The 14,049-nt window shown below is 42.5% G+C and overlaps 1 protein-coding gene and 1 non-coding gene across 26 annotated transcripts in view; both read right to left on the minus strand.

Annotated features, from left to right (window-relative positions):
• Pum1 (pumilio RNA binding family member 1) overlaps window positions 1–14,049 on the minus strand; it is a 127,599-nt gene that overhangs the window by 23,767 nt on the left and 89,783 nt on the right. For 22 of the 25 annotated variants that reach the window (XM_052715361.1, XM_052715385.1, XM_052715384.1 and 19 more), the window contains 4 exons: window positions 11,245–11,383; window positions 10,341–10,484; window positions 8,928–9,221; window positions 7,608–7,844 (listed from right to left, as the gene is read on the minus strand). In XM_052715361.1, the coding sequence (XP_052571321.1) occupies window positions 7,608–7,844; window positions 8,928–9,221; window positions 10,341–10,484; window positions 11,245–11,383 (814 nt within the window). The remainder of the gene's footprint in view (window positions 1–7,607; window positions 7,845–8,927; window positions 9,222–10,340; window positions 10,485–11,244; window positions 11,384–14,049) is intronic. The other 3 variants (XM_052715370.1, XM_052715369.1, XM_052715368.1) reach the window with 1 other exon arrangement.
• Window positions 11,068–11,140, minus strand: LOC128098060 (small nucleolar RNA SNORD103/SNORD85). The gene has a single exon (XR_008214092.1). It is a non-coding gene; the product is annotated as a small nucleolar RNA SNORD103/SNORD85 (small nucleolar RNA).

Consider the following 14,049-nt stretch of genomic DNA (forward strand, 5'->3'; position numbering starts at 1 on the left):
AATAGCCAGAATGGAAAGCAAGGCCCTTAGCCCTAAGGTCATAGCTCTTTCAGCTGGCATGTGGCTTGTTTTCAGGCTCAGTTACATCAACTTTCCTCATTCTTCAAGAAGCTGCTGTTCTCTTCACATCCCACAGTACTTCTAAATGCAAATGGATTTATGTGGGGGGGGGAGCCTAATGATTGCTCTCCATTTCAGTCAGAAACCATTCTTTCTTATCTGTTTAGGGAGAGGAGGACAAAGAAATGGTCACAAGGTGGTTGGGGCAGCAGGTACTGCAGACGTGGTAGTCACACTAAGCATATTACCTAAGAAGGAACAGCACAAACACACACAACATTCAAAGTAACGTCAGGTACTGTGTCAGCGGGTCACTGGAGAAGATATACTGAAAGGAAGCCAGGTCCTTGGCACCAAGGCGAATAATTCAACAAATAATCCTCCACACTGCCCTCCCTCTCAATTTCCAGTTATACACACTGATAAATGCAGTACTGTTGAAGTGAACATTAGCTAGACTTCATTACTGTGGCCAAAAATATACTAATACATAATTCAAAAAGCTAGAGGGAATGATAGCTAACATACCTCTAAATTATACATTTATGTTCAAATTTTGACATATTGGCTCTTTTAATAATGAGAAAAGAAGTATATACAAATCTCTGAAGAGAAAAACTTTCTCGGGTAAAGTAATTTGGCAATTTACAGATATATTCTGCATGGTCCAAGTAGTATTTCTCCATACATTAAAGCACTACCTCAAATTTTTCTTAAAACTGAAGATTCAAAACAAAACAAACAAACAAACAACACCTGAGGTCCTCTGGTCCTTTTCTGAAAACACATCTAGCAAACAACAGATTTTCAGTATTTATTGGTCAAATTGCTCTTGGATTAGGAATGCTTGGCATTTAATGGTAGCTAGAGAAAGAGACCTAACAAAACAAAACAAACACACACCTGTCCAGGTCCTAGCAGCTATTCCACCTGCAGGAATCTGTGTGCACAAATCACCCTAAGTGGTGTTTGTGTCTGAAAGTCATTTTTAAAAGGGACAATTAACACAGGGCTCTTCAAAGCTGGCTCAACTTTCCCATTTTCTATATACTTTGACAGTGTCTTGAAGCAACATTCCATAGCAATTGAGGGCTTAGATGCCCTACTTAAAGTGTGCTCTAGCTGTTTATAGAGGTTTTTGTGTTCTGTCACCATGGGCTCACACCCAGCGACACACCCACACCACACCACACACTCCCCTCTGTGGTGAGGACTGAAGCTTGGGCACTCATGCTAGGCAAAAACTCAACCACTGGGCTATATCCTCACCTCCAATACATAAAAGAGGCAGCTGTGTTCACCTAAATATTTAAAAAAAAATAAAAAGAGTCTCAGCTGGGCAGTGGTGGCATAAGCCTTTAATACCAGCACTCAGGAGGCAGGGCCAGGCAGGTCTCTGTGAGTTGGAGGCCAGCCTGAGCCTAAATTTAAAAAGAAGAAAAGAAAACTGCATTAAAACATGTCCAGTCAGCGAGTCTCACAGATGACAAGGGCCCGAGGAAAGGTTCCTGTTTCTAGTTTAACCTGAGTTAGACAAAGTTTAGGCAGAAAAGACTTCTATGTGCTAACAAAATTTAATGGTCATTCCAAGTGTGCCTACCTTAATCCCTGGAGCACTAGGAAGGCTCAGGCAGAGGCCAGCCTGGTCTACATAGAGAGACCCTGTCTCAACAACAAAACCAAATCCCTAGAACTCTCCTACCCCACCCAGAGTGCAGCAGGACTGCACTGTGCTTCCACTGTGGAGGTGGGAACAAGTGCAGCTCTCCGGAGCCCAAGAAGCTGGAGGACTGCAGATCACACAAGACTAGAACTTCTCTCAGCTACCTCTGATTCTCAAGAGCTTTAGAAGGCACAACTGGGTCTGCAGAAAACAGTAAGCATGGAGAAAGACACCAGGGAACAGGGGCATGATGAGTACAACACAAGACACATGGGTAAGCAGGGCAGAAAGTACTAACATCAGACTTCTGAAAGAGCCCAAGGAGACACAACCCCAACACTTTGACTGAATGAAAGAGATCCTTTAAGCAAAAGCATGGGTGCATGGGCTTCATCTTACCACATGTACACTGCAAATGAGCTACATGACCACAGCTCAACTATGTGGAATGAATGCTTGTTTATATCATCAGCCTTGCTTAGTCATATTCCATATGCTTTTCCTAACTGTGTGTATGTTTACACACAATGAATACATGTATATATGCACCTATTTATGAATGAATGAATGATGTGAGGGAGAGAATAAAGAAACTTTCTTTTAAAAAAATCATGCATATATTTTTAATTGGAGGAAGGGTGATGTCAGTGGAGGTCAAAAGACAACTTTGTGGAGTTATCTTTTTTCACCTTTATGTGGGTCCAAGGCATCCAAACAACATAAGTGGCCAAGGCTTGCATGGCAAGAGTTATACCAGCTTAACTATCACACCAGCCCTAATTACAATTTAGGACAACTCTGAGAGTGTATATGAAATGGATGCATCTCCTACAAAGCCCAATTACCACTACCAAACCTGATTTTAGAAATACAAAACCTGCCAAGCGGTGGTGGTGCACACCTCTAATCTCAGGACCCAGGAGGTAGAGACAGAGGGAATCTCTGGAGGCCAGCCTGGTCTACCCTGAGTTCCAAGAGAGGCAGAGATACACAGAGAAACCCTGTCTCAAAAGATACACAAAATGTAAAGCCATACATAAGAGTTCAGCCATACAGAAAGTAAATTAGTAACTAAAAATCTTACTATAAATAAGCTAAAATAGCTTTACTGGTGAATTTTATAAACAATTAAAGGAGAAAGAATGCCAGACTTTACAACTTCCAGAAACTATAGGAGAGTGGGATACTTATAAAAGGTCAATACCACCCTGACACCAAGCTTGTCACACAAATATATTACACAAAAGGAAAATACCTATACTTCATGAAAACAGATGTACAACTCAACAAAAATCTTCACAAAATGAGTTCTACCATGATCAACAAAGACAGAAAGCACCTGGCAATACCAAAACCTACTCACAACAAAACTCAACTCATAATTGTGGGAAGCTTTTTCAGCCTCATAAAAGGTCCATTACAATATCCAACTTCAGGGCGAATAAACAAACACTATCCCCCAAGACCAGCAATGCAGACAAAATGTATGTTCTTTGTTATCCTATTACACAGAAAGCCTTGGAAATTTACCTAAAATCATTAGAATAAACAAAACAATAAATTTTCTGAATAAAACTAGTATACAAACCTCAGTTATATTTTGAAAACGAAACAATCCTAAACTAGAACACAATTCCACTCAGAGTAGCATCTAAACCACACACTGAAAACTACAAACTTTGCTGGAAAAAAAAAAGTCCTGGATGGGCTAGGGAGACGACTCAGTGGTTAAGAGTACTGGTCGCTCTTCCAGAGGATCCAAACTCAATTCCCAGCAACCACATGGCAGGTCACAACTGTCTGTTCCAGGGGATCTATCTGACTCCCTCATAAGGACACACATGCAGACACAACAAGAATGAGCATGAAATAAAAAAAAATTTAATTTTAAAAAGGTACTGGAACAATTAGACATCCATAAGCCAAGATGAATGAACCCTTACCCCATAAGATGACAACATTAACTCAAAATGACCACATTCAATTTAGGAGTTAAAACACTAAAACTTGGTTCCCAGCACTTATGTCAGGTGGCTCACAACTCCAGCTCCAGGGTCCTTCACTCACTGCACACGCTTTTATAGAATTTACAACCTCTCATACCCACCACCTGCGCTTCATCCTGTGCACTCACATGCACAACACACACCTACACATAATTTAAAGTTAAATTAGAAAAGTGAACCTTAAAAAAAAAAAGAACAATAGAACATTTAAAGATAGGAAAATGTATTCAAGACCTTGAGTTAGGAAAATATTTCCTAGATAACCAAAAGTTCAATAAAGTAAACACTACCAAAATTCAAACTGACAAGTTTTTTTTTTTTTTTTTTTTTCGAGACAGGGTTTCTCTGTGTAGCTTTGCGCCTTTCCTGGAACTCGCTTTGGAGACCAGGCTGGCCTCGAACTCACAGAGATCCGCCTGGCCCTGCCTCCCGAGTGCTGGGATTAAAGGCGTGCGCCACCACCGCCCGGCTTCAAACTGACAAGTTTTAAAGACACCATTTTTTAAATGGGAGAAGCAAAAGATGAGAACACAAATACTTCTTTTAAATCAAGTAAGCAAAGTTTTAAATGAGAAAAACACATGAGGAGAGATTTCAAAGGTGACTAAAAATTAATAAACACATAAAACAATGCTCTAAAGCCAGGGCATATAAAATCAGCACTTGGGAGGCTGAAGCAGGAGGATTCCAAGTTTGAGGGGAGCTTAGGTTACAGTTAAGACTTTGTCTCAACCTCCTCCCAAAAATGCTCTAGGATCACAAGGCAGCAGCAAATGTAAAATAAAACCACATGTCCACCTGGGGCCTATGCAGGATTGTTTGGCTCGGCCTGGGAGGAGGTGACTAGACCTACCTGGACTGAGTCTACCAGGTTGATCTCAGTCTGTGGGGAAGGCTTTGCCCTGGAGGAGATGGGAATGGGGGGAGGGGGGTTGGGGGGGAAGGTGAGGGGGACGGGAGGGGGGAGAACAAGGGAATCTGTGGCTGATATGTAGAACTGAATTGTATTGCAAAATAAATTTTAAAAAAAAAGAAAAAAAAATTAAATTTTATTATCAGGAAAGTAATAATTAGACTCTACTGTAATTAGAGTGTCTTATATCCACTTAAAATTAAGATTATTTGCAATTACAACAATTATGAAAAAAAAAAAAAACACCACATGTCCACTAAAACAGCTCTATCAAATCAGACCAAAAAAAAAAAAAGTTAATGAGGAAGTAGAGACACTGGAATTCTCATATACTTTTGGTGAGAAGTGAAACCATCACATCGACCTATACAACAGATGAACAGTTGAATACAAAATAAGAAAGATGAATACAACTTAGCAACCCAGAGGCAGAGGCAGAGGCAGAGGCAGGCAGATCTGTGAGTTCCAGACCAGCCAGGGCTACATAGACTCTCTCAACAAAAAAGAAAGGCTTATCATAAAGCTAACACACAGTCTACCCCAAGGAAGACAGCACATCCACAAAATCTTCCACTAAAATATTCAAAGCTGCATTTCCTGTAACAGCCAGAGCAGGCACAAGTGCCCGGTAAATGGGAGTGGCAGGACAAAAGGTGATGGGTCCACAAAAACGGAAAATGCTCAGTAAGAAGGAACTCCCTATTGGCATATAATGTATCACAGACCAATATAAAACAGAGAAAAAATAAACTGCAAGTTAAATTCATCATTGTTATTTGCAGTTAAGATCAGGATGCAGTGCAAATGGTGGGTAGGAGAGGTTGTAAATACTATAAAAGCTTTACCTTGACAGCCACACAACTTACAGCCAATCACATTTATTCAACAGTCTACATGAAATGGACTGCAAATGAACAGAAACAAATGAAAAGCCACTGAAGGTTCTTAGGCACACAGAAATAATTCCTAGGCAAGTCAACTGCTCTCCTGGAATAGTCTACCACATGTTGACGACTGAGTCGGTGATTGCAGAGAGGAAAGGCCTCCTGCCCGCAGCATTCTCAGATCAGTGTGAACACCCAGAGCCACTGCACTAAGTTCAGGAGTTGAAAAACTACAAACCACAGGATACATCTGGCTACCACCTTTAAAAGAACAAAACCTAGTTTAATTAGAAGACAGCTAGGTTGGAGAGATGGCTCAGCAGACAAGAGCATGGGCTGCATTTCTGGAGGACCTAGGATGGCTTCCCAGCAATTACATAGTGACTCACAACTGTTTCTACCTCCAGTTTTAGGAGAGCTGACCTTCTCTTCTGGCCTCTTTGGACACCAGGGACATACAGGGTACATAAACTTGCATGCAAGTGAAACACCCAACGTATTTTTTAAAAAATCTAAAATCCAAAAATATTGACAAAACAAAGCAACAACAACACACAAACAACTCAACAAAACTTTATAAATTTAGTTATAATGTGCTCTTTCAAAAAAAAAAAAACTGGGCACATCACGTAACAAGGATATACATTGAAAATCCATGATTTAAAATTTAAAAAAAATATGAGACAAGCGAGGCAAGGTAATCAAGCTCTGGAAAGCCCCTCCCCCCCCCCACCCCACACACGAGGAATGAGGTACTGCTAACCTAGCCCTATGACGCCCAGAGGCGCAAGAAGTCAGGCAGGTAAATGGAGACAGTGAATGTTCAGTCTTCCCTCTCTCAGCCTAGCCCCTCCTGATCCTACATTGCAGCCAGGCTTTCTGTTGCTCAGAAACACTGCTGTCCAACATACCCCATCCACTCATCTGTCCATGTGGACAGCCAGTAAGAAATGTCCTTCTAAGTTCTCTCCACTTCATAATACACACACATCTGGATACATACTCGAGTATGCACATGCATCGCGCGCACACACACACTGTGTGAAACATGCCTTCAAACTTAAAGACACCATTCTTTGACAATAATAACTATTTAATGTAGACATCATCCAACTTTTCTTAGTTTGCATAAATGTCTATCCAAATGAAGTCATGCTATCACTTTTATTCAGTCCTCACTGCCAAGTCCCCGAAGCCACATTTAAACATGCTGGGCAAAGACAGAATCTTCTAGTAAGCGTATCCTGATTTGTCCAGGACACTCTCATTTAAAGTCAGTCACCAACACAAAATAATAGCACCCTCACCTCGCCATTTGCTCATAAATTGTGATCTCCACTTCTCTAATTCAACTTTCCCCATCTGGAAAGTAAATTAGTACCTCGAAATCCATACCTGAGAAACGGGGGGGACGGGACCACACGACATGCCTTGTTTCTGGGTAAGAAATCTGCACCCCTGCCCAGTGCTACTATAATTTTCCTATTATTCTTAAAGCCTGCTGTTGGGAACCCAATGTCTCCTTTAAAAATCCCACACATAAAAGAATCTAAGTGTATGACAGGGGAAAGTATATAAATCCAGTTATTAATAGACCATAGGTTTGGAGCACATTTATAAATACTTAAGAATCTGGCAAAAAAAAAAAAAATCAGTGAAATGCTTTGTGTGAAAAAGCAAGCTACTAACTTTTATACAAAGGCAAGAGAAGACTCTACAAAGAAAGTAAGCAACGTGTTCGATGTGGTGTCATGACGGGTGCTGTACTAGTGACCATTCTTCTGTGTCCTTCTGCCTCACTGGGATGAGGTTTACTGTGTTTGCCCAAGAGTAAAATGTTCCCACTGAAGCGAGAGTGAATACACAGGGTGTATCCAGATGCTAAGCAATCCCCAACTGCTGTAAAGCTACAGGTAAACCTGAGCAACTTGAGGTATTTACCAAAGGCACAGAAAACAAGACACTTCTAGGATAAAGGGACCACAAAGTATTTGTATCCTTTGCTTATGCAAAGTACTTGTAATGTCATTGGTGGCAAGAGATTTCTAGCGTTCGAGGTGGTGTTAGATAATGGTTCTTACCCAGGTTTAAGCTTGAAGAGGATCCATGTGAAGAGAGGGAAGGAGGTGGTGTCTGTGAATGTCCTGGTCCCTGACTAGGGAGAGGCATGCCCACGGGTCCAGGAGAGGAGGAAAAGCTAAGGCCGTTATAAAAACTGTGTCCAATGGGGGTCAAGCTGCTCGATGTCCTCTTATAAAGGTCACTGCTGCCAGTCAGGGAGTCACGGCGGGAGCCACTGCCAGTGTTGGAGTTTGCAACTAAAATGGAATTAAAACAATGCAGATAAGAACAGGCCTGTTCTTTGAAGAACAAGCCCAGGGGCCTGTTCCTAACACTTTGATCCAGACTCCTTACCACCGCAAATGTGTCAGAGACAGCCTAACTGTTAATGTAGCAGTTCTAGAGTAATAAGTAATAAAGAGGACATGGCTTGGGTTAACAGAGCTATTATTCAAGCCATCACACAAATATGCCAAATTTACCTTCCTTTAGTGTCACAGATATTATGGGATGGGGGCAGATTAAAAAGCTTTGACGGCCACATGAGCTATGGGAAAAGTGAAAGGAAATGAACTAGAAAGAATGCCTTTCATCAGCCAAAAGGTTCTGGCAGAAAAATGGAATACAGAAAAAAGATGTGTAAGCAGGGCACTGCCCCACTACACAAGACTTTTTTATGCAGGCCTGTCATCTTGGTGGGCTCCATCAGGAGCTACTGCTAGACTACAGCTCCAGTTAGTACACCTTCTCTCAAACATGCCCTTCTGTTCTGAAATCACACTGCTGATAACCACTCCAAGTATCCCACTGTCCATCAGACTACATGCTTGCATACTTCTCCCATCGAGACAAAGTTTTGGTCTAGCATCCTTCCTCCCAATGTTCCACAGCATCTCCCTTAACACTGTTCAAAACACTATAGATTAAAAACTCCCAACTGTTTAAGGTAGTCAAACCAAGCCCCGGGAACAATGATGAATGTGAAGCACCCAGCCCTGTGACCTTCAGTGACTCCTTCTCCTCAGCTTAACATCCACATTGACCTAGTTGCCTCCACATGCTTCCTAATGCCTGCAAGAACCTCTCTAGTTTTCAATGCCTGAAACAAACTGACAAAGTGAACAGAAGTAGCAACATGAGCATGGACCTAAAGAGGCTCTGGATGCATAATGATTTCTGTAGTCCAACATCTCAAAGGTTAAGTGGGCTGGCTAGATTCTCAGGGACTTGATCCAGACTGCCTGTGGTATCTGTGCAGGGTACCATGCACTGTCAGGGTTCCAGAAAGATTATAAAACTTATTCAAATTCATTTTAACAGCTTCTCAGTCTAACTTCTACCTGCTGTTCCAAACCCTCCAAGGGCCGATCCCAGGGTGGCACCAAGAGAGCTGCTGCTTCCGAATCCCAAGGACGTGTTGGCAGGCTGGGCAGAGCCCTGAGAGAAGAGGGAGCTGCTCTGGGAGTTGCTGCTCAGAGAGTTGTTGCCATAGAAGGAGCTGGAAGCCAGGTTGTTACTGGGCTGCTGGGGCTGGGGCTGGGGCTGCTGGGTGCCTAAGGGTCGAAATGGTCCATTTGTGGTTCCAGCAAGACCACCAGCTGCCCCATTTGCTGAAGCTGCAGCCGCTGCAACAGCTGTGCAGAAGAAAGCAAACCATTAGGCTAAGGCACTGGCCACACACGCAGACTGTACTATATCCATTTAAAAAAAAAAAAGAAGAAAGAAAACTCTTTTTTTTTGGTTTTTCGAGACAGGGTTTCTCTGTGTAGCTTTGCGCCTTTTCCTGGAACTCACTTGGTAGCCCAGGCTGGCCTCGAACTCACAGAGATCCGCCTGGCTCTGCCTCCCGAGTGCTGGGATTAAAGGCGTGCGCCACCACCGCCCGGCGAAAGAAAACTCTTAATACTACCTTATCTTTTCAAGGCTAACACCGACCTTGTAAAGAACTGTACAAATCTATCTTTGATCCCTTCATCAGAAGCTTCTGTCTTATTTCTATTATTGACTTGAAGTGAAAATTGCACAGGGCAAACTCTCTTTGCTAGAAGCAGATCTCCAGTTTGAAAGTGGCTCAAGCGTTATACAGACGCATTAAATACAACTACTTCCTAAAATCTCAAATTCTATACATGCCCACGGAGATTTTTTTCCCCTGAAACTATTTTATCCATACACTTTCAACTTCTTCTTTTTAACATACTGCTCTTTACATGACAGTCCCTGTATGTACATACGTATTTAGGGACAGAGTTGTACTATATAACCCTGACTGGAATGGAATTTGAACACTGCCTCCTGAGAACTGGGATCAGAAGTATGTGCTACCACCCCCCCCCCCCAGCTTACTCTCATTTTTAAAAAAACTCATGCAAAAAGCTTAAAGAAAACTTCACCATGTTGTCAATCAATTCATTATTCTGCCAGTTCTGTCAAGGTTTCCCATGTCTTCTACTCATCACTATGCCAAAATAAACCCGCCCAAAGAACCTCTGAGAAACAAGGTGCTGTTAGTCTTTGGAATACTGCCTCAAGTGCCATTCCCTGTGCATGATCCCGAATCTATCCAGGTGCCACAGAACCACCAACAGAATCTGAATCCACCAGACTGCTTTCCAGCTTCTGATTCTCTTGGAAATATTACAGGGTAAGAAAACCTATATTGAGATTTTTCCAATTAAAGCTCATTATACCCTACTTGAAGACTATTGCTGTCAACCACCCCACCCATTAGTTTCCTCCAAAATAAAGCTCACCTGCTTGTGCAGCTGAGGAGCTAATGATGACTGGAGCCGGAGCCACAAGCCGAACTGGAGCTCCAAGGCCATTTCTCGCCCCTGCATTTACCACGAGGGCACCAGTTTGGTCATAGTAAGCAGCAGGTGCCAAGACTGGATAACCTGGGTATAATGAACAGCACACAAATACAGACAATATCAGTCTCCGCTGCCAGTGTTTTAACCACTGTGTAAAGTATTAGGTGCAAATTCCTGAATCACCCATTTGTAAGCATTAAACCACATGGCCATTCTAAGTGACATGATGAAATCTCACAGCACTCCAGTTCTAATTTCCTGTAAATGTTACCTATCCATTAGCCATAGCTGTCTAGGTTATCAGACTATCTCATCAGTATTGGGTACTGGTGGGACAGTGTTTGAAATCACAGGCTCTCTGCTTAACAACAGGGGTAACCTTACTCAGGTGCCTGAGGACTGAGGCTGCTGCTGTGTCAGAATAAAATCTCCATATTCCAGTTGCTGAAATCTATAGTAACTCTAAGCTGTCGTGCTAGTTTGGAAAAGAATGGTTCCTATAGGCTTACATGTTTGGATACACAAGCATTTAGACCAAAACCAAAGAATATCCCTCAAACAGGATGCCCACGTTTCATCCTGAAGAGAAAAAGGCTGCCAACAAAATAAAGCTCCCATGCTAATCTGTGGGGACACTCACAGATCTCACATGTAAGGATGACCAATGACTGGCTCAGAACAAAGCTCTCATCAACGACCTCTGGTCTAAGTGAGGGCAAGTATGTATCATCCCTGCCAGTCGCCAATCCTAAAAGGCTGGGACAAGCCAAAAGAACTGGCCATTCTCCTTGAATGCACACTTTTTTGACCCAGCGAAGTATTAGGAACATCAGCACAACCTTACCTGGCATACCTGCAGCCAGACCTTGTCCAAAGGCAAGAGCAGAATTCACGGCTGCAGCTGCTACAAGGGGATCTGTTTGCTGTCCCTGCTGGTTCTGATTTGGGGTCAAAGGACGCTGGCTAGCCCCTCCACGAAGAACCTAGGAATAAGAGGCAGAAATGCCATCTCACAAGAAGTTTATTGAGGACATGCTATATGCCCTGGTAGAGTCAGCTTTTTAAATGTTAACAATAATAAAACATTTCTTTCTTACTACTAAATTCTTTATTCATTCTGGGGAGTGGGGGTTTCTCTGCATAGCCCTAGCTTTCCTGGACCACCCAACAATAAAAAGTTTCTTATAATGGTTTTATCACATGGCATGGCTGTTAAGATAAAAATTCAATTCATCCCATTATATATTAAAACTTCCATTTAGTATCCTTAGTTGTAAACACAACCTTTACAAACAGTAGAGTTTGCCAGGCAGACTTAAATTCCAGCACTCGAAAGGCAGAGGCAGATAGATCTCTGAGATTAAGGACAGCCAGAGCTACATAGAGAAACTCTATCTCAAAAAAACCAAAAAGGGAGGAGGAAAGAAGGGAAGGAAAGAGAGGGGAAAGGGGGGTGGGAAACAGCAGAACACAGCAAAGAGAGATTGCTTCTTTAATCAAATAGTTAACTCTTACAATGGATCACACAATAAAAACCGAACTATATAAACAGGCAAAGTTTGTGTATAATAAGATAATAAAGATAATAATGGGGCTGGAAAGACAGCTTAGCTTAACATTAAGAACTCTTGCAGAGGACCCAGGTTCAATTCCCAGCACCCACATGGCAATTCATAAACGCCTGTAACTCCAGTTCTAATAGAGCCAATTCCCTCTTCTGGTCTCCCAGATGCACATGCACATGCACATGCAGGCAAAACACTCATACACATAAAACAAAAATGAATAAATCTAAGGGAGGGAGGGAGGGAGGGAGACAATGCAATGTCAGAGTGAAGTGAGTGAAGAAAGAACAGAAAGGAATAGGAGGGGGCAGCTCAGACAGGTCTAACCACGGATGTGAGGGATCTAGCTGTACATATACACATCACCTTTTGTCCCCAGAGATTCTTAAACTCAATATGTAGCAAAGAGTGATTCTGAACTTTTTATCATCTTTCCTCCACTAGTTATACATGATCCTGGGGACAAAACCCAGGGCTTCACAAATGCTAGGAAAATCCTCTGAGCTAATACCAACGGGGAAAACTCCCAAACCAAAAGACAAATTCTTACCATGATTTTTTCCTTTTCATCATGTATGGAGCACTGAATGAGAATGGCCCCCACAGGTTCATGTTTAGCTACTTTGTCTCCATGGGATAAAACTGTTTCTTAAAATTAGGAGGTGTGGCCTTGTGGGAGGGAGTATGCTAACTGCGATGAGCTTGTGGTTTGATAGGTTGCTACCATCATGCCTTCCCTCTACCATCATAAACTCTAACCCTCTAGAACCATAAGCCCTAGTAAACTCTTCCTTCTATGAACTTCCTTGGACATGGTGTTTTATCACAGCAAGAGAAAAGCCACTAGCACACCTCACGACTTACAAAAGTCAGATGTGTAGTCACAAACTTACAGCCATTAATGAAAAATTAAAAAGAAGGGCCGAGAGACGGCTCAGCAATGAGGTGCACTTGTTGCTCTTACAGAAGACCCAAGTTCTGTTCCTAGCATCACATGGTAGCTCACACCACCACGTTCCAACTCCAGTTCCAGGGGATCCGATGCACTTTTCTGACCTCTATTGGTACCAGTCACACATATATACAATCAGACAAAACACTCACACATTTACGTAAACATATGTATGACAGGCTTAAGATCTCATCTAATAGTGTTTCAAAGTTCAGTCTTAAAAACACTTTAGTCTGGCTGGCAAGGCAAAACCCTACAATGCCCTGTAAGTGGTACTCAGCAGGCAGCTGCAGAATGGAGAAACGAAAGTAGTATTTTTAGCCTAAAGAGCCACTGTGTACCTGCTGGCTAGATAATTAACTGTATGTATACCTCTCTAAGCAACTCTTACAGGAAATCTGAATCAAGCTGAGTGTAGTATCATATACCTAAAATCCCAGCACTCAGAAGACTGAGTAGGTAATCGTTGCATGTTCAAAGCCAGCCTGGGCTACATAATGAGTTCAGGGCCATCTTGGGCTTCATAGAGAGATTTTGACTTGGGGGGGGAGGGGCGGGGGGCACAGAGGCACCAAAAAAAGCAAACAAAACTAGTATTATTTCCTTAGTTAAATTTAAAAGCACAGCCGGGCGGTGGTGGCGCACGCCTTTAATCCCAGCACTCGGGAGGCAGAGCCAGGCGGATCTCTGAGAGTTCGAGGCCAGCCTGGGCTACCAAGTGAGTTCCAGGAAAAGGCGCAAAGCTACACAGAGAAACCCTGTCTCGAAAAAACCAAAAAAAAAAAAAAAAAAAAAAAAAAAATTTAAAAGCACAGCTGACATTCTGGCAGTGTGTGGTCTACACCATGAGTTCCAGGACAACCAGGGCTGTAGAGTGGAACTCCCCACCTCAAAAAAAGGAAAGACAGAGAAAGGCATTTTTGAAAGAACAGTCACTAAAGTGTTTGTTGCCTGAGCATGTGAACCAGAACTCGATCCCTAGCACAGAGTGCAATGACAAAGAGCGAGAGACAGGAAGATCCCTGGGCTCAATGGCCAGACAGTCCAGCTTAATTGGTGAGTGCCAGGTCTGGATGAGAGATGCTAGTCTCAACAAAAAAAGATGGATGGTTCCTTACACCAGAGGATAACC

The sequence above is a fragment of the Peromyscus californicus genome, unplaced genomic scaffold (assembly GCF_007827085.1).
Source record: "Peromyscus californicus insignis strain IS unplaced genomic scaffold, ASM782708v3 Scaffold_5__1_contigs__length_169319896, whole genome shotgun sequence".
Lineage (NCBI taxonomy): Eukaryota > Metazoa > Chordata > Mammalia > Rodentia > Cricetidae > Peromyscus > Peromyscus californicus.